Source organism: Salmo salar, chromosome 12 (assembly GCF_965601325.2).
Source record: "Salmo salar chromosome 12, fSalSal1, whole genome shotgun sequence".
Lineage (NCBI taxonomy): Eukaryota > Metazoa > Chordata > Actinopteri > Salmoniformes > Salmonidae > Salmo > Salmo salar.
The window spans coordinates 8,207,314-8,229,062 of NC_138302.1; the positions used below are offsets into that span (position 1 = coordinate 8,207,314).

General features: G+C 42.8%; 1 protein-coding gene across 1 annotated transcript; it reads left to right on the forward strand.

Moving 5' to 3' along the window:
* The first annotated feature begins 291 nt into the window (after positions 1–291).
* LOC106594343 (uncharacterized) lies at positions 292–12,604 on the forward strand. The gene is made up of 4 exons (XM_014185702.3): positions 292–1,091; positions 1,516–1,613; positions 1,744–1,921; positions 11,353–12,604. The coding sequence occupies exons 1-4, from the start codon at positions 569–571 to the stop codon at positions 11,937–11,939; spliced, it is 1,386 nt and encodes a 461-aa protein (XP_014041177.1). The 5' UTR covers positions 292–568; the 3' UTR covers positions 11,940–12,604.
* Positions 12,605–21,749: the final 9,145 nt, after the last annotated feature.

A 21,749-nucleotide genomic window follows, 5' to 3' on the forward strand; every position in this document is an offset into this window, starting at 1 on the left:
TAAATTGTATGTGGAGGCGTCACCAGCTGGAGCGCCCTTATGTATGTATTTTACAAATTGTCAAATAAATTCAATCAACATACATGTTCATGTTGAGCTTCTACTTCTCTGTACAGGAAAGTATTATTTGTAAGATGCAAAAGAAAATATATCAGCTTATTGTTAAATTATTATGACGTTCTTTCCAATACAAAAAGTGTAGTTACTATTGTTTCAAACTGCGTTACCCACTCCAGCCATCAGATGGCGATGTGCGTCTCATGTGTCGCTTCTTGCGTGACGTATAATGGACTGGACGGGACGCTTCTTCAGGAACAACAACACGGCTACTCTTTCAATTACCTCGGTAGCTTGCTAGCTAACTTAAATGCTAAACATTGACGCTTTAGACCATGTTAATGTACATTAGCTAATCTCAGTGTTGTAAAGGCAGTCCAATTGACGTATCTACTGTTTAACTTTAAGCTAATGTGGTTGTTCAATTTGCAAACTTGTTAAAGAGTGATACTGAGCCTAGCACTAGGCAAGTCGCTAATGTTAACTAACTAACTAACTAACATCCCTGACCATGAGTTCACTAAACTACTCCTACCTTGGTAAATACGAGGATGTCTACTGGACGGAGAAAGAAGCTCTAGAGCTTAACATTGTCGTAAAAGAAGAAGAAGAGGAGGATATTACAGTGAAAGGAGAGGAAGAAGCTTTCAGAATGAAAAAGGAGGAAGAGGAGGATATCACACTGAAAGAACAGGATGAGGGTATTACAGTGAAAGATGAGAAAGAACCTATTGTAGTGGAAGAGGGGATAGAGGCTGTCACAGTGGAAGAGGAGGTAGAAGCTTTCAGAATGAAAAAGGAGGAAGAGGAGGCTGTTAAAGTGAAAGAAGAAGAGGATGTTGCTGTGAAAAAAGATAAAGAACCTTTAGGAGTGAGAGAGGGGATAGTAGCTTTCAGAATGAAAGAGGAGGATGTTATAAGGGAAAAAGAGGAAGAACCTTTTAGAGAGGAAGAGGATGCTATCTCAATAAAGGTGAAGGAGGAAGATGTCTTGGGAGTGAAAGAGGAGGAGACAGAAGATCAGATTAACACCAGTGAGTACTGTCTTAAAAACACTAATATGTGGTTTAAAAGGGGAATTCCACTGAAGTTCTACACTTGAATATGTTGTTCAGAACTGTATAAATTGTTAAAAGTTTCAATCTGCCATTGGTACGTATATTTTTGAGACTTTTAAATTAGATTTATTGAATTATCCATGTGGTCTACGTTAAAGTGCACCTCATCTAGTATAACAGGCTTTTAAAAGTCAATATTGGTGCATAATTTCTACTTAAAAGGAATGCAAAAGTCTCCCAATACATGGAACGACCCTTTTACATTTGCATCACAAACATTTAATAAAATCATGATGAAAGTGGCCATTTTAGGCCCGTTTTAGACATGTTCATGCCTCTTGTTAGACCCTATGATTGAGATGGTCATAAGTTTATCCCTTTGATGTTCTCATTCACACAGAAGAGAGACATGACTATCGTGGATCCTCTGGGGAGCCTCAACAACATCCTGATGCTGACGAGGCAGAGAAGAGTCTCTCCAGATCAGAACACCAGATGGTACAGCTTGGTCTGGTCTAGCATACAGCTTGCTCTCTCCGGGGCTGGTTTTCTGTAAAACACTTTATGACAACAGTGGCATCAGCATCCATAATGATATGTGTCTGTGTCCCCTCTTTATGGTTACCAGGACAACGCTAGCCCTTCCGCCCTCCTGGAGTCCCCGTGTCATGCCTCTCCCGGTAGCACCTTACTGCTGGGTATGAAGAGGGTGTCTGTGCTGCTGGTGGAATGCAGGAAAACAACGGGGCTGAGTGGAACTGTGAGAGGAGGAGAAGAGAAGAAAGGATCAGATTTGACTCATCAAAGTAAGTGCTGTAGTTTAGTTTGAACAAATAAAATAGATCTGCCCTCTGGTATCTCTTACCAGGACAACCAGCAGAGTTTTGTTGACATGAAGATACACTGGTATCTGTTACCAGGACAACCAGTCTTGAAGGAGTTCCTTCAAGACTGGATACTTTTCCTTCACTCTGCGGTCCAACTTATCCCAAACCATCTCAATTGGGTTGAGGTCGGTTGATTGTGGAGGCCAGGTCAGCTGCTGCAGCACCACATCACTCTCCTAATTGGTCAAATAGCTCTGGGTGGCTGGTCTCAGACAATGTGGAAGTCCTGAGCTGGCGTTGTTATACGTGGTCTGTGGTTCTGAGACCGGTCGGATGTACTGGCAAATTCTTTAAAACAACGTTGGAGGCGGCTTATGGTAGAGAAATTAACATTACATTCTCTGGTAACAGCTCCAGTGGATATTCCTGCAGTCAGCATGCCAATTGCACGCTCCCTCAAAACTTGAGACATCTGTGGCGTTGTGTTGTGTGAGAAAACTGAACATTTTAGTGGCCTTTTATTGTCCCCAGCACAAGGTGCACCTGTGTAATGACCATGCTGTTTGATCAGCATCTTGATATGCCACACTTGTCAGGTGAATGGATTATTTTGGCAAAGGAGAAATGTTCACTGACAGGGATGTTATCAAATTTGTGTACCAAATTTGAGAGAAATAAGCTTTCATGCGTGTGGAAAAATTCTGGAATGTTTTATTTCTGCTCATGAAACATGGGACCAACACTTGACATTTTTATATTTTTTGGAACATCTACCCAAAATATATATATATTTTTTTACTTTACCCAAAATATCATGACATTAAAATATGTGAACTTCTAAATAAATAAATAATGCCTTTTTTTTCACCTTTATTTAACCAAGTTCTCATTTACAACTGCGACCTGGCAAAGATAAAGCAAAGCAGTGCTACAAAAACAACGACACAGAGTTACACATGGGATAAACAAACGTATAGTCAACAACACAAAAGAAAAGGTCTATGAACAGCGTGTGCAAATGTCGTAAGATTAGGGAGGTAAGGCAATAAATAGGCCATAGGCCTATTTAGCATTAACACTGGAGTGATAGATCTGCAGATGATGATGTGCAAGTAGAGATACTGGGGTGAAAAAGAGCAAAAAATCAAAATAACAATATGGGGATGAGGTAGTTGGGTGTGCTATTTATAGTTAGGCTGTGTACAGGTACAGCGATCGGTAAGTTGCTCTGACAACTGATGCTTAAAGTTAGAGAGGGAGATATGTCTTCAGCTTCAGCGATTTTTGCAATTTGTTCCAGTCATTGGCAGCAGAGAACTGGAAGGAAAGGCGGCCAAAGGAGGTGTTGGCTTTGGGGATGACCAGTGAACTATACCTGCTGGAGCGCGTGCTACGGTTGGGTGTTGCTATGGTGACCAGTGAGCTGAGATAAGGCGGGGCTTTACTTAGCAAAGACTTATAGATGACCTGGAGCCAGTGGGTTTGGCGACGAATATGTAGAGAGGGCCAGCCAACGAGAGCATACAGGTCGCAGTGGTGGGTAGTATATGGGGCTTTGGTGACAAAATGGATGGCACTGTGATAGACTACATCCAATTTGCTGAGTAGAGTGTTGGAGGCTATTTTGTAAATGACATCGCCGATGTCAAGGATCGGTAGGATAGTCAGTTTTATGAGCGTATGTTTGGCAGCATGAGTGAAGGAGGCTTTGTTGCGAAATAGGAAGCCGATTCTAGATTTAATTTTGGATTGGAGATGCTTAATGTGAGTCTGGAAGGAGAGTTTACAGTCTAACCAGACACCTAGGTATTTGTAGTTGTCCACATATTCTAAGTCAGAACTGTCCAGAGTAGTGATGCTAGTCGGGCGGACGGGTGCGGGCAGCAATCGGTTGAAGAGCATGCATTTGGTTTTACTAGCATTTAAAAGCTGTTGGAGGCCACAGAAGGAGTGTTGTATGGCATTGAAGCTCGTTTGGAGGTTTGTTAACACAGTGTCCAAAGAAGGGCCAGATGTATACAGAATGGTGTCGTCTGTGTAGAGGTGGATCAGAGAATCACCAGCAGCAAGAGCGAAATCATTGTTTTTCAACCACTCCACACATTTCTTGTTCACAATATATAGTTTTGGCAAGTCGGTTAAGACATCTACTTTGTGCATGACACAAGTCATTTTTCCAACAATTGTTTACAGACAGATTATTTCACTTTTAATTCACTGTATCACAATTCCAGTGGGTCAGAAGTTGACTGTGCCTTTAAACAGCTTGGAAAATTACAGAAAATTATGTCATTGGCTTTCGAAGCTTCTGGTAGGCTAATTGACATCATTTAAGTCAATTGGAGGTGCACCTGTGGATGTATTTCAAGGCCTACCTTCAAACTCAGTGCCTCTTTGCTTGACATCATGGGAAAATCAAAAGACATCAGCCAAAACCTCAGAAAAAAATTGTAGACCTCCAGAAGTCTGGTTCATCCTTGGGAGTAATTTCCAAACGCCTGAAGGAACTATGTTCATCTGTATAAACAATAGTATGCAAGTATAAACACCATGGGACCACACAGCCGTCATACCTCTCAGGAAGGAGACACATTTTGTCTCTTAGAGATGAACGTACCTTGTTGCGAAAAGTGCAAATCAATCCCAGAACAACAGCGAGGGACCTTGTGAACATGCTGGAGGAAACAGGTACAAAAGTATCTATATCCACAGTAAAACGAGTCCTATATCGACATAACCTGAAAGGCCACTCAGCAAGGAAGAAGCCACTGGTCCAAAACCGCCATAAAAAAGCCAGACTTCGGTTTGCAACTGCACATGGGGACAAAGATCATACTTTTTGGAGAAATGTCCTCTGGTCTGATGTAACAAAAATAGAACTGTTTGGCCATCGTTATGTTAGGAGGAAATAGGGGGAGGCTTGCAAGTCGAAGAACACCATCCCAACCATGAAACACGGGGGTGGCAGCATCATGTTGTGGGGGTGCTTTGCTGCAGGAGGGACTGGTGCACTTCACAAAATAGATGGCATCATGAGGAAGAAAATTATGTGGATATATTGAAGCAACATCTCAAGACATCAGTCAGGAAGTTAAAGCATGGTCGCAAGTGGGTCTTCCAAATGGACAATGACCCCAAGCATACTTCCAAATTTGTGGTAAAATGGCTTAAGGACAACAAAGTCAAGGTATTGGAGTGGCCATCACAAAGCCCTGACCTCAATCCCATAGAAAATTTGTGGGCAGAACTGAAAAAGCATGTGCGAGCAAGGAGGCCTACAAACCTGACTCAATTACACCAGCTTTGTCAGGAAGGAATGGGCCAAAATGTACCCAACTTATTGTGGGAAGCTTGTGAAAGGCTACCTGAAACGTTTGACCCAAGTTAAACAATTTAAAGGCAATGCTACCAAATACTATTTGAGTGTATGTAATCTTCTGACCTACTGGGAATGTGTTGAAATAAATAAAAGCTGAAATAAATAATTCTCTCTACTATTATTCTGACATTTCACATTCTTAAAATAAAGTGGTGATCCTAACTGACCTATTACAGGGAATTTTTACTAGGATTAAATGTCAGGAATTGTGAAAAACTGAGTTTAAATGTATTTGGCTAAGGTGTATGTAAACTAACGACTTCAACTGTATATACAGAGAAAAGTGTCGGCCCGAGAATTGAACCCTGTGGCACCCCCATAGAGACTGCCAGAGTTGTGATTTGACACACTGAACTCCATCTGAGAAGTAGTTGGTGAAACAGGCGAGGCAGTCATTTGAGAAACCAAGGCTATTGAGTCTGCCGATAAGAATGCGGTGATTGACAGAGTCGAAAGCTTTGGCCTGGTTGTTGAAGACGGCTGCACAGTACTGTCTTTTATCGATGGCGGTTATGATATCATTTAGGAACTTGAGCATGGCTGAGGTGCACCCATGACCAGCTCAGAAACCAGATTGCATAGTGGAGAAGGTACGGTTTGATTTGAAATGGTCGATGATCTATTTGTTAACTTGGCTTTCAAAGGTTTTAGAAAGGCAGGGCAGGATGGGAATAGGTCTATAACAGTTTGGGTCTAGAGTGGCTCCCCCTTTGAAGAGGGGGATGACCGCAGCAGCTTTCCAATCTTTGGGGATCTCAGACAATACAAAAGAGAGGTTGAACAGGTTAGTAATAGGGGTTGCAACAATTTGGTTAAAGACAGGTTCCAGATTGTCTTGCCCAGCTGATTTGTAGGGATCCAGATTTTGCAGCTCTTTCAGAACATCAGCTGTCTGGATTTGGGTGGGAGGGGGGGCTTGAGCAAGTTGCTGCAGGGGGTGCAGAGCTGTTGGCCGGGTAGGGATAGACAGGTGGAAAGCATGGCCAGCCGTAGAAAAATGCTTATTGAAATTATTATTTACACACAAGTGTAATGGAATGAATAAGAATATGTACATAAAAATATATATGGATGAGCGATGGCCGAACGGCATAGGCAAGATGCAGTAGATGGTATAGAGTACAGTATATACATATGAGATGGGTAGTGTAGGGTATGTAAACATTATATAAAGTGGCATAGTTTAAAGTGACTAGTGATACATTTATTACATCCAATTTTTATTATTAAAGTGGCTAGAGATTGAGTCAGTATGTTGGCAGCAGCCACTCAGTTAGTGATGGCTGTTTAACAGTCTGATGGCCTTGAGATAGAAGCTGTTTTTCAGTCTCTCGGTCCCCGTTTTGATGCACCTGTACTGACCTCGTCTTCTGGATGATAGCGGGGTGAACAGGCAGTGGCTCGGGTGGTTGTTCTCCTTGATGATCTTTTTGGCCTTCCTGTGACATCGGGTGGTGTATGTGTCCTGGAGAGCAGGTTGTTTGCCCCCGGTGATGCGTTGTGCAGACCTCACTACCCTCTGGAGAGCCTTACGGTTGTGGGCGGAGCAGTTGCCACGGCGATACAGCCCGACAGGATGCTCTCGATTGAGCATCTGTAAAAGTTTGTGAGTGTTTTTGGTGACAAGCCGAATTTCTTCAGCCTCCTGGTCCACGCTGTCTGTGTGCGTGGACCATTTCAGTTTGTTGGTGATGTGTACGCCGAGGAACTTAAAACTTTCCACTTTCTCCACTACTGTCCCATCGATGTGGATAGGGGGGTGCTCTCTCTGCTGTTTCCTGAAGTCCACGATCATCTCCTTTGCTTTGTTGACGTTGAGTGTGAGGCTATTTTCCTGACACCACACTCCGAGGGCCCTCACCTCCTCCCTGTAGGCCGTCTCGTTGTTGTTGGTAATCAAGCCTACCACTATAGTGTCGTCTGCAAACTTGATGATTGAGTTGGAGGCGTGCATGGCCACGCAGTCATGGGTGAACAGGGAGTACAGGAGAGGGCTGAGAACACACCCTTGTGGGGCCCCAGTATTGAGGATCAGCGGGGTGGAGATGGTGTTACCTACCCTCACCACCTGGGGGCAGCCCGTCAGGAAGTCCAGAACCTCGTTGCACAGGGCGGGGTCGAGACCCAGGGTCTCGAGCTTAATGACGAGTTTGGAGGTTACTATGGTGTTAAATGCAGAGCTGTAGTTGATGAACAGCATTCTTACATAGGTATTCCTCTTGTCCAGATGGGTTAGGGCAGTGTGCAGTGTGATTGCGATTGCGTCGTCTGTGGACCTATTGGGGCGGTAAGCAAATTGGAGTGGGTCTAGGGCGTCGGTTAGGGTGGAGGTGATATGATCCTTGACTAGTCTCTCAAAGCACTTCATGATGATGGAGGTGAGTGCTACGGGGCGATAATCATTTAGCTCAGTTACCTTAGCTTTCTTGGGAACTGGAACAATGGTGGCCCTCTTGAAGCATATGGGAACAGCAGACTGGGAGAAGGATTGATTGAATATGTCCGTAAACACACCAGCCAGCTGGTCTGAGCATGCTCTGAGGACGTGGCTAGGGATGCCGTCTGGGCCGGCAGCCTTGCGAGGGTTAACACGTTTAAATGCTTTACTCACGTTGGCTGCGGTGAAGGAGAGCCCGCAGGTTTTGGTAGCGGGCCGTGTCAGTGGCACTGTATTGTCCTCAAAGCGAGCAAAGAAGTTGTTTAGTTTGTCTGGGAGCAGGACATTGTGGTCTGCGACAGGGCTGGTTTTCTTTTTGTAGTCTGTGAATGACTGTAGACCCTGCCACATACCTCTCGTGTCTGAGTTGTTGAATTGCGACTCTACTTTGTCTCTATACTTACGCTTAGCTTGTTTGATTGCCTTGCGGAGGGAATAGCTACACTGTTTTACTGGGTCATGTTTCCGGTCGCCTTGCCCTGATTAAAAGTAGTGGTTCGCGCTTTCAGTTTTGCACGAAGGGTGCCATCAATCCACAGTTTCTGGTTGGGGGAGGTTTTAATAGCTGCTGTGGGTACAACATCACCGATGCACTCGCTAATAAACTCGCTCACCGAATCAGCGTATTCATCAATGTTATTGTCCGACGCTATGTGGAACATATCCCAGTCCACGTGATCGAAGCATGGAATCAGATTGGTCAGACCAGCGTTGAACAGACCTGAGCATGGGCGTTTCCTGTTTTAGTTTCTGTCTATAGGCTGGGAGCAACAAAATGGAGTCGTGGTCAAATTTTCCGAAAGGAGGGCGGGGCTTTGTATGCGTCGCGGAAGTTAGAGTAACAATGGTCCAGGATTTTTTCCGCCTGGGTAGCGCATTTTGGAATTAGTGCTACAGGATGTAAATTTCTGTTTGAAAAAGCTAGCCTTAGCTTTCCTAACTGACTGTGTATATTGGTTCCTGACTTCCCTGAAAAGTTGCATATCGCTGGCTATTCAATGCTAATGCAGAATGCCACAGGATGTTTTTGTGCTGTTCAAGGGCAGTCAAGTCTGGGGTGAACCAAGGGCTATATCTGTTCTTAGTTCTACATTTTTTGAATGGGGCATGCTTATTTAAGATGGTGAGGAAATTACTTTTAAAGAGCAACCAGGCATCCTCTACTGACGGGTTGAGGTCAATATCCTACCAGGATATCTGGGCCAGGTTGATTAGAAAGGCCTGCTCGCTGAAGTGTTTTAGGGAGTGTTTGACAGTGATGAGGGGTGGTTGTTTGACCGCGGACCAATTACGGACGCAGGCAATGAGGCAGTGATCGCTGAGATCCTGGTTGAAGACAGCAAAGGTATATTTAGAGGGCAGGTTGGTCAGGATGATATCTATGAGGGTGCCCATGGTAATGGATTTAGGGTTGTACCTGGTAGGTTCCTTGATAATTTGTGTGAGATTGAGGGCATCTAGCTTAGATTGTAGGACGGCCGGGGTGTTAAGCATATCCCAGTTTAGGTCACCTAACAGTACGAACTCTGAAGATAGATCTGGCGCAATCAATTCACATATGGTGTCCAGGGCACAGCTGGGGGCTGAGGGGGATCAAAAACAAGCGGCAACGGTGAGAGACTTGTTTCTGGAAAGGTGGATTTTTAAAAGTAGAAGCTCTAATTGTTTGGGCACAGCCTGGATAGTATGACAGAACTCTGCAGGCTATCTCTGCAGTAGATTGCAACTCCGCCCTCTTTGGAAGTTCTATCTTGTCAGAAAATGTTGTAATTGGGAATGGAAATGTCATGATTTTTGGTGGCCTTCCTAAACCAGGATTCAGACACGGCTATGACGTCAGGGTTGGCGGAGTGTGCTAAAGCAGTGAATAAAACAAACTTAGGGAGGAGGCTTCTGATGTTAACATGCATGAAACCAAGGCTTTTACAGTTACAGAAGTCAACAAATGAGAGCGCCTGGGGAATGGGAGTGGTGCTGGGGGCTGCAGGGCCTGGGTTAGCATCTACATTACCAGAGGAGGAGTAGGATAAGTGTACGGCTAAAGGCTATAAGAACTGGTCGTCTAGTGCGTTCAGAACAGAGAGTAAAAGGAGCAGATTTCTGGGCGTGGAAGAATAGATTCAAGGCATAATGTACAGGCAAGGGTATGGTAGGATGTGAGTACAGTGGAGGTAAACCTAGGCATTCAGTAACGATGAGAGAGGTTTTGTCTGTAGAGGCACCAGTAAACCCAGGTGAGGTCTCTGCATGTGTGGGGGGTGGGACAAAAGGGCTATCTAAGCATGTTGGGCAGGGCTGGGGGCTCTACAGTAAAATAAGACAATAATAACTAACCTAAACTGCAATAGACAAAGCATATTGACATTAGGGAGAGGCATATGTAGCTGAGTGATCATAGGGTCCAATGAGCAGCAATAGGTGAGTCAGGGTGCCGATTCAGTAGTTGCTACTACGCTAGGCGAGCTGGAGACACGGCAATTCAGACAGCTAGTGGGCAGGGGCTAGCAGATGGGCCTTCGGCTATGTCGCAACAGGAGAGCCTGTTGAAACCACCTCGGACGATTACGTCGGCAGACCAGTCATGATAGATTGGCGGTGCTCCGTGTCGGCAGTAATGGGTCCAGGCCAATTGGCAAAAGAGGTATTGTAGCCCAAGAATTAGCTGGTGGACCACTTCGGTAAGCCGGGAGATGGGCCTAGTTCGAGGCTAGCTCAAGGCTAACTGGTGCTTGCTTCGGGACAGAGACGTTAGCCAGGAGTAGCCACTCAGATTGCAGCTAGCGAGCTGTGATGATTCGGTGTAAAGGTTCAGAGCTTGCGGTAGGAATCCGGAGATGTGGTAGAGAAAAAGCAGTCTGATATGCTCTGGGTTGATATCGCGCTGTGCAGACTGGCAGGTATTGACCGAGCTGAAGCTGGCTGGTGTCTGAGTTAACGGTGAAGACCGCTAACAGTGGCTAACTGACTAGTAGCTAGTTAGCTGGCGAGCTTCTGATGGGGGTTCCGGTTCTAAAGTATAAAAATAGCAGATCCGAACCACGTTGGGTGAGGCGGGTTGAAAATATGAAAAGAAAAATATATATTAAATGATATTTACACAGGACAAGACAAGACAAAACACACGTCCGACTGCTACGCCATCTTGGTATGCGTCGACCCTATCGACAACGGGGAGATGTTACTGATGTTCTTTGTGTCTGTCTCCAATGTAAAAAAGAAACTTCCACGCAAAATTACTTCTTTACATATTTTTAAGGAAGTGTGTAGGCCGCATTCTGTATCATACAGCGATGAAGGTTATATATATTTATAACAACCTGCTCGATAGGAATCCAGCGATGTCTGTCTTTAGTGATGTAGAACTGTCTAGTTTTTGTGTTCCAACTTATAAAACAGAAAGAATAATAAGTAATGTAAACATATCAGTAATTACCAGGAGGCTCTACAACATTTGTTTTAAATGATTAAATCTTTGAAAACTGGCCTCAGGTTGAGGGATCTGATTTGGATTAAACCTCAGAGATAAAACCTCAGAGTTTTATCATGTGGAGGTTTCATTCAGTTCTCTCTTTAAATAAACACTGTCTTTGGCAGGAGAAAAACCAAACTTGGAGGAACCAAAGACGTCCAAACCAGCAAGACGACACCTCTGCTCCAAGATTGGAAATAGTTTTACCAAGTTAGGAAGACTGAAAAGACATGAGAGGACACACACAGGGGAGAAGCCTTACTCCAAACCAGCAAAACATCACCTCTGCTCCCATTGTGGGAAGAGTTTTAGCCAGGTTGTTAGCTTGAAAAGACATGAGAGGGTATACACAGGAGAAAAGCCACACCATTGCTCCCAGTGTGGAAAGAGTTTTAAGCGGTTAGACACCATCAAAGCTCATGAGCGAATACACACAGGGGAGAAGCCTTACCGCTGCTCCCAGTGTGGAAAGCGTTTTAGCCAGTCAGGAAGCCTGAAAGCTCATGCGCGAATACACACAGGGGAGAAGCCTTACCACTGCTCCCAGTGTGCAAAGCGTTTTATCCAATTAGGAAACCTGAAAGAACACATGAGACTGCACACAGGGGAGAAGCCTTACAAATGCTCAGACTGTGGGAAGACATGTTACTCATCACAGTCACTTAAACATCATGTGCGACTCCACACAGGAGAGAATAAGTACTTCTCCTAGTGTGTATATTGATATTTCACATCACGTTGACTTACAATTCATCAGAGAACATACACGCTGCTCCCATGGTCGTATATTGTTGACTGAGAATGTGTTTACTTGTTTATACCATATGAAATTAAATGGTACAAAGTATACTCAAACATATATTTGTATGTTTTTATCAGAAAACATGAATTGAATATTGAGTATGTCAGTTTCAATATAGAGTAGATCAGATTCCATGTGTTTAAATGGTCCTTTTTTAAACTGTGTGTTTATCTGCATGTGTCATTCCTCCAGCACTACAGATAATCAAGTGATATTTGGATGTGATGCATTTGCTCCATTGTTTACATTTGCATTGTTGGCCCACTGATGATTTAATGACATGAAAATGTTCACAGACTCTGTAATGGAACATTTTAATCGTATGTGTCCACATAACTGAGTATGTGACTAACCTTGTGAAACTGTCCTATTATAATCTCCTGTTCTTGGGAGTATCATCCTGTGGTGCAAACCAGCTGCACCTGCGTCCTTGTATGAATAAAGTCCCGCCCAGGAACAGGAAACTATAAAGATATGTGCTCATCACCCAATGCTTCAGGAATTCAGACTGTCTACACTGCGCTGTGTAACTCTGTTATTCTCTCTGAGCTCAGAAATAAAGAATCTTGGTTTGACTTGGACTCCAGCAGATCCTTATTCTATAATATCCACCACAACTCTCCCACAGATTGCTGTTTATCATTGTCTCATTGAAGAGTTCTTTGTTCGACTTCGTGAGACATTTACAAGCCTCCCACTGATGAATAAACACTCTTTCCATGTCATTTCAACAAAACAAATCCATGTGATGTTAGATCAATGCAGAAAACTGATTGGATTTGTAAAAAGCCGTCAACATCAGGAATCTTTATTTTTCACCCAACTGGCAACCTAAATCCAATGACAGGTGACATTTTGTGTTGATTTCATGTTGAATTCACTTTAGTTGAGGACTCAAAATAATGTAAATAGAAACTAGATGTTGAACTGACGTCTGTGCCCAGTGGGCTGGTTTCAATAAGCAGCAGGTGTTGGATCAATATCCACCTTAGTAGCTAAGTTTCCATCCAAATTGCCACAGATTTTCATGTGAATATTCTCAAATCTGCATAAAATAATATATGCATTTTCCCACCATAAATGTTTCTATCAAACAGACTTATTGCGGATAAAAGGCTTTGTGTGACAAATAAAAAAAACTTTTGTTGTTAAATTCCCACGTACTGAATGAAAAATACAAGTTAAATGGGTTTCCATCACATTTTCAACTCTACTGATGGTTTTAAACACTGTTGTGTGAAATAGAAAACGTGCTCTTGTCCCGTGCACTGTAGCCAACATCTCACATATACAGTGCTGGTAGGCTACCTACATGATGAGATTATTATGGATAAGAGCGATATTATTTCAAATGTCAAATGGCAACCAAGCATCATTCATCATGTCACCAGAATAAGACCCTCAAAATGTATTGGAAAGGAGCATCAAGCTCATCACATGCACTTTCACCACACTGTGAAGTTCATAACTTATTTCATCTGTAGCCTAATAAACTGCATGGTTTCCCAAGTCGTAGTGGGAGGACCACACAACATATCATCGCGTGACTCCAAGTTAACTAAGATGTGATGGTTATTATATAAATATTTGCATATAAAAGGAGTTTCCACCGCCATTTCTCGCTTATACATTTTTACTTACACAAAAAGACCCCACCATGTCAAACGAACAAACAAATTGTCTGTCGGCATTTATAAAACTGAAAAGGCATATCCTGTTTCCATCAGCCTGGTCATTACTTTTGAAATGGTTGGATCAATATCCACCTTCATGATATGGATGAAGCCTGATTTGGAATGTCTGAGTAGTTCTATCTGATGTCATAATACATCCCTCTGATAATCAAGTGATATTTGGAATGTCTGAGTAGTTCTATATGATGTCATAATACACCCCTCTGATAATCAAGTGATATTTGGAATGTCTGAGTAGTTCTATCTGATGTCATAATAATGCAGTGATGCATTCAAAGGCTGAAATAAAGATGAGGGCGTAACATTACATTACATTTACATTTAAGTCATTTAGCAGACGCTCTTATCCAGAGCGACTTACAAAATGGTGCATTCACCTTATGATATCCAGTGGAACAACCACTTTACAATAGTGCATCTAAATCTTTTAAAGGGGGGGGGGGGGGGGGTTAGAAGGATTACTTTATCCTATCCTAGGTATTCCTTAAAGAGGTGGGGTTTCAGATGTCTCCGGAAGGTGGTGATTGACTCCGCTGTCCTGGCGTCGTGAGGGAGCTTGTTCCACCATTGGGGTGCCAGAGCAGCGAACAGTTTTGACTGGGCTGAGTGGGAACTGTGCTTCCTCAGAGGTAGGGGGGCCAGCAGGCCAGTGGTGGATGATCGCAGTGCCCTTGTTTGGGTGTTGGGCCTGATCAGAGCCTGAAGGTATGGAGGTTCCGTTCCCTTCGAAGCTCCGTAGGCAATCACCATGGTCTTGTAGCGGATGCGAGCTTCAACTGGAAGCCAGTGGAGAGAGCGGAGGAGCGGGGTGACGTGAGAGAACTTGGGAAGGTTGAACACCAGACGGGCTGCGGCGTTCTGGATGAGTTGTAGGGGTTTAATGGCACAGGCAGGGAGCCCAGCCAACAGCGAGTTGCAGTAATCCAGACGGGAGATGACAAGTGCCTGGATTAGGACCTGCGCCGCTTCCTGTGTGAGGCAGGGTCGTACTCTGCGAATGTTGTAGAGCATGAACCTACAGGATCGGGTCACCGCCTTGATGTTAGTGGAGAACGACAGGGTGTTGTCCAGGATCACGCCAAGGTTCTTAGCACTCTGGGAGGAGGACACAAGGGAGTTGTCAACCGTGATGGCGAGATCATGGAACGGGCAGTCCTTCCCCGGGAGGAAGAGCAGCTCCGTCTTGCCGAGGTTCAGCTTGAGCTGGTGATCCGTCATCCACACTGATATGTCTGACAGACATGCAGAGATGCGATTCGCCGCCTGGTTATCAGAAGGGGGAAAGGAGAAGATTAATTGTGTGTCGTCTGCATAGCAATGATAGGAGAGACCATGTGAGGATATGACAGAGCCAAGTGACTTGGTGTATAGCGAGAATAGGAGAGGGCCTAGAACAGAGCCCTGGGGGAACACCAGTGGTGAGAGCGCATGGTGCGGAGACAGATTCTCGCCACGCCACCTGGTAGGAGCGACCTGTCAGGTAGGACGCAATCCAAGCGTGGGCCGCGCCGGAGATGCCCAACTCGGAGAGGGTGGAGAGGAGGATCTGATGGTTCACAGTATCAAAGGCAGCAGATAGGTCTAGAAGGATGAGAGCAGAGGAGAGAGAGTTAGCTTTAGCAGTGCGGAGAGCCTCCGTGACACAGAGAAGAGCAGTCTCAGTTGAATGCCCAGTCTTGAAACCTGACTGATTAGGATCAAGAAGGTCATTCTGAGAGAGATAGCAGGAGAGCTGGCCAAGGACGGCACGTTCAAGAGTTTTGGAGAGAAAAGAAAGAAGGGATACTGGTCTGTAGTTGTTGACATCGGAGGGATCGAGTGTAGGTTTTTTCAGAAGGGGTGCAACTCTCGCTCTCTTGAAGACGGAAGGGACGTAGCCAGCGGTCAAGGATGAGTTGATGAGCGAGGTGAGGAAGGGAAGAAGGTCTCCGGAAATGGTCTGGAGAAGAGAGGAGGGGATAGGGTCAAGTGGGCAGGTTGTTGGGCGGCCGGCCGTCACAAGACGCGAGATTTCATCTGGAGAGAGAGGGGAGAAAGAGGTCAAAGCACAGGGTAGGGCAGTGTGAGCAGGACCAGCGATGTCGTTTGACTTAGCAAACGAGGATCGGATATCGTCAACCTTCTTTTCAAAATGGTTGACGAAGTCATCCGCAGAGAGAGAGGAGGGGGGGAGGAGGGGGAGGAGGATTCAGGAGGGAGGAGAAGGTAGCAAAGAGCTTCCTAGGTTTAGAGACAGATGCTTGGAATTTAGAGTGGTAGAAAGTGGCTTTAGCAGCAGAGACAGAAGAGGAGAATGTAGAGAGGAGTGAGTGAAAGGATGCCAGGTCCGCAGGGAGGCGAGTTTTCCTCCATTTCCGCTCGGCTGCCCGGAGCCTTGTTCTGTGAGCTCGTAGTGAGTCGTCGAGCCACGGAGCTGGAGGGGAGGACCGAGCTGGCCTGGAGGATAGGGGACAGAGAAAATCAAAGGATGCAGAAAGGGAGGAGAGGAGGGTTGAGGAGGCAGAATCAGGAGATAGGTTGGAGAAGGTTTGAGCAGAGGGAAGAAATGATAGGATGGAAGAGGAGAGAGTAGCGGGAGAGAGAGAGCGAAGGTTGGGACGGCGCAATACCATCCGAGTAGGGGCAGAGTGAGAAGTGTTGGATGAGAGCAAGTGATAATCAAGTGATATTTGGAATGTCTGAGTAGTTCTATCTGATGTCATAATACACCCCTCTGATAATCAAGGGATATTTGGAATGTCTGAGTAGTTCTATCTGATGTCATAATACACCCCTCTGATAATCAAGTGATATTTGGAATGTCTGAGTAGTTCTATCTGATGTCATAATAACCCCTCTGATAATCAAGTGATATTTGGAATGTCTGAGTAGTTCTATCTGATGTCATAATACAACCCTCTGATAATCAAGTGATATTTGGAATGTCTGAGTAGTTCTATCTGATGTCATAATACACCCCTCTGATAATCAAGTGATATTTGGAATGTCTGAGTAGTTCTATCTGATGTCATAATACACCCCTCTAGATAATCAAGTGCATATTTGGAATGTCTGAGTAGTTCTATCTGATGTCATAATACAACCCTCTGATAATCAAGTGATATTTGGAATGTCTGAGTAGTTCTATCTGATGTCATAATACACCCCTCTGATAATCAAGTGATATTTGGAATGTCTGAGTAGTTCTATCTGATGTCATAATACACCCCTCTGATAATCAAGTGATATTTGGAATGTCTGAGTAGTTCTATCTGATGTCATAATACACCCCTCTGATAATCAAGTGATATTTGGAATGTCTGAGTAGTTCTATCTGATGTCATAATACACTCCTCTAATAATCAAGTGATATTTGGAATGTCTGAGTAGTTCTATCTGATGTCATAATACACCCCTCTGATAATCAAGTGATATTTGAAATGTCTGAGTAGTTCTTGCTGGCTTCATAGTTTACTCCTCTGATAATCAAGTAATATTTACATGTGATACATTTGCTCCATTTGACGTCAAGAAGAGAATGGGCTGATGGGTGGTGGTGCTACTCTATAGGTAAGGCTGTCCAATATGAATGTTCAATACACACAATAGGTTGATCAGTAGCCAGTTAGCTAGCTGTTACAGTCCAATATGAATGATCAATACACACAATAGGTTGATCAGTAGCCAGTTAGCTAGCTGCTACAGTCCAATATGAATGTTCAATACACACAATAGGTTGATCAGTAGCCAGTTAGGTAGCTGCTACAGTCCAATATGAATGTTCAATACACACAATAGGTTGATCAGTAGCCAGTTAGCTAGCTGCTACGGTCCAATATGAATGTTCAATACACACAATAGGTTGATCAGTAGCCAGTTAGCTAGCTGCTACAGTCCAATATGAATGTTCAATACACACAATAGGTTGATCAGTAGCCAGTTAGCTAGCTGCTACAGTCCAATATGAATGTTCAATACACACAATAGGTTGATCAGTAGCCAGTTAGCTAGCTGCTACAGTCCAATATGAATGTTCAATACAGACAATAGGTTGATCGGTAGCCAGTTTGCTAGCTGCTACGTCTTTGTCCACACAGCAGCTAGCCAATAATTAGGCTGTATTTTGCTTGATTAACCATCCAAAGTTTTTATTTGAGTAAAGTCATACCGTATAAAAAAAACTAAAGACAGATGTGATGGAAACAGGTTTTCAGAAGACTGAGGTGGGTTTTCCTCAAACTTTTTACCTGGGCTTTGCTCCTTTTATATTTATTTTGATTCTGACAAACTCCCCAATCCCTGCCGGTGACAAGCATTCCCATAACATGATGCTGCCACCACAATACTTATTGTGTGGTTAATGTGTGGTCTATCTCCAGGTCATCAGACTGTTAAATAGTCACCACTAGCCGGCCTCCGCCCAGTACCCTGCCCTGAACTTTAGTCACTGTTACTAGCCGTCTACCACCCAGTACTCCACCCTGTATTTTAGTCCAGGCTCATCCTATATAACTACTGCTGTTCACACCTTTTATATTCATATACAGTCCATAATGTCTATACACACCACCATATACATTGTAAACTAACTGTATATGTATTTATATTCCGGACTCTGACATGAATCGTTCTTCTATTTCTATATTTCTTCATCCTTAAAATAAATTGTGGGAATTTGCATGTTTTGGTTTGTTAGATATTACCGCAATGACATCATAGAAATATGTGTATGAGACCAATAACATTTGATTTGATCTGGTCAGAGGTGTGCAGACAACAGACGGTGGTAGAGGTGTTTATGGTGGAGAGGACTGTGGACTCAGTGGAGGACATCCCAGCCACTTGGCAGTGTTGACACTGCTACTTCCTACCTGACTGGTAATAGGACTTCACTGCTATTTCATGGTTTTGATGTCTTCATCCATTATTCTACAATATAGAAAATAGTAAAAATAAAGAAAAATCCTTGAATGAGTAGGTGTGTCCAAACTTTTGACTGGTTCTGTATACTTATGCTACTGTCACATAACAAAATACAATGTCAGTGTCAGTATATGCAGCCTTAGATGCTGTGGGAATGTGTTATATTGTGTACATGTTCCCCTTGTAGATATTCCTTAACATCTTAGATACTAGTACATTAGTAGTACATAACAGTGTAATAGTGTAGTACTACAGTACGGTCCTGTCTTGACAGCCTCGTTTGAAATGGAAAAGTTTATTGTCAGAACCAGCCTTCTGGACGTGTGTAGTATATAAAATATCAGGGAGTCCTTGATTCACCAAAGGTTCTTGTTTTCTACAGTTTGACATAAACTGTATTTCCCTCCTGTCTGAAAACATACTTTTGGATTATAAACATGTCAATAAAAAAAGATTACTAAAGTTGCCAATGTATCTTGTCATGTCATATACATCATAACCCAAGGGTGGTCAAAATTGTTGTTCAAATGTTGCATATAAAATCTTTAGTACCTAGGCATTGGGTTATATGTTAGAATGTCTAATAAACAACTATATTGTATACATTAACAATGTTGTTTTGTCATAATAAACTGTTACCTACATCTGTATGTAGACGATACAGTTGTGTACTATATTGCCCGCCCTGCTGATCAGGCTCTATCTGAACTACAGTAAACATATTTACCAGGTATTACTTGTTACAGAAGACTACTGTTGCACATTGAATAGACATTCATCACTGTTACACCTCCTTGATGTGATGGTTTTCTATGTCTGTACATAGTGTGAATAGTGGTTTCCATAAAGTTATTACCCCCCTAAACCAGAATGTTAAATGACCTTTATGATATTTTATACCACTATTACTTTGGGGTTCTAATCCCCCTCTGTCAACATCCACACTGTGAACACATCTTTAACATTCATGAACCTTCACTATCTTCATCCCTGAACTAGCAACAATAACTATTGTCTATTGTTATTCTCAGTTACCTTCCTGACCTTATGAAATCCTAGCTAAATACAATGTTTCCACCAGTTTTCATGTCTTTAGTTATGCAAACATTTGTTTATTCGATTATATTTCTCATTAAGATGAATGTTGTTTTAATTCTATATGGGTCACGCATCGCTTTGGTCATGTGTTCTCTTATGGGTCAATGATTTTAATTAGAATATAGCAATGATGCTCTCTCCTCAATCACTTACAGTTTCTTTGGAAAGTATTCAGACCCTTTGACTTTTTCCACATTTTGTTACGTTACATCTTATTCTAAAATTTATTAAATTAAACCATTTCCTCAGCAATCTACACATAATACTCCATAATGACATCACAATACCCCATAATGACATCACAATACCCCATAAAGATGAAGCGGTAAAAGGCTTTTAGACATTTTTGCAAATGTATTAAAAGCTAAAAAATAGAAGCCTTATTTACGTAAATGAGACTCGAAATTGAGCTCAGGTGCATCCTGTTTCCATTGATCAGCCTTGAGATGTTTCTACAACTTGATTGGAGTCCACTTCTGGTAAATGCAATTATTATTGAGTATTATGTGTAGATTGATGAGGAACAAATGTAATTTAATACATTTTAGAATAAGGCTATAACATTAAAAAATTTGGAAAAAGTCATGGTGTCTGAATATTTTCTGAAGGCACTGTACAAACATCACATTGAATATTCAACTCACTTTCAAAAAGCTCCATGAGGAAGAAAGGATTCCCAGATGATCTTTAGATGTTCTGTCTTCAGGATGTTCTGGGTTGATGGCTGTTGGAGAGGGGAGGAGCAGTTGAGTGAGCTGGGGCCTTTTATTGCCCTTCTTCTGGGAGCCTGTCAGCCTGTGACATGATGAGAGAGATATTTTGTGTTATAAACGTACTTCTATTTGAAGAGATTTGACCATTCGGGGACCTAATCTCAAACACTGAAAACATGAGAAAAATGTAGTCTACACTAAAGAATGTGAAATAGGTCATAACAATTATTTTTGACCGTTTTTTAAATTTGATATATATTGTTTTATTATTGTTTTTTTTGTTTTTTTTAACCTTTTATTTAACTAGGCAAGTCAGTTAAGAAAAAAATATATTTTCAATTACGGCCTAGGAACAGTGGGTTAACTGCCTTGTTCAGGGGCAGAACGACAGATTACATGAAAATAAAGATGTTTAAAAGATTTGTCATTTTGGAGAGGTTTCTGCAGACTATATGGGAGGCCTAAGTCTTCTTATGGATAAATGCCTATAAAGATAGACTGGTATTAGATATCTGATCCATTTTTGGGGAACATGTTGACAAGATGTTGGTGAATCACTGGAGGGGAATATTGACCAACTGAGCATCTCAGTGTACAGCTCAATAAACACAATAGGAGTTTTGGTACATTTCAGTCTTCTGTGATGTATTTGAAGTGTCATATTGGGATGTAAACTCAAACATGAATACATTTAAACTATATCTGACATGGTACTGGTGTCTTCTTTTTTTAAGCCCATAACCATGTGTGTGATGTGTCAACAAAAAAGGGCACCCCCCCATAAAAAGATCCTGCAACAGAAAGCTGCACAATATGTTGTGGAAAGTATTTTGCTTACCATTATATCTAACCCAACTCCATGTGTTGCCACTATCATGTATCCTACCATGACTATATCCAACCCAACTCCATGTGTTTCCATTATCATGTATCCTACCATGACTATATCATACCCAACTCCATGTGTTGCCACTATCATGTATCCTACCATGACTATATCCAACCCAACTCCATGTGTTGCCACTATCATGTATCCTACCATTACTATATCCAACCCAACTCCATGTGTTGCCACTATCATGTATCCTACTATGACTATATCCAACCCAACTCCATGTGTTGCCACTATCATGTATCCTACCATGACTATATCAAACCCAACTCCATGTGTTTCCACTATCATGTATCCTACCATGACTATATCCAACCCAACTCCATGGGTTTCCACTATCATGTATCCTACTTGGCTGAAGCTTTGATCCAGTGGAAGAAGTATTGAGGATCAGGGAGGTTAAAGGTCACTTCAGGATACA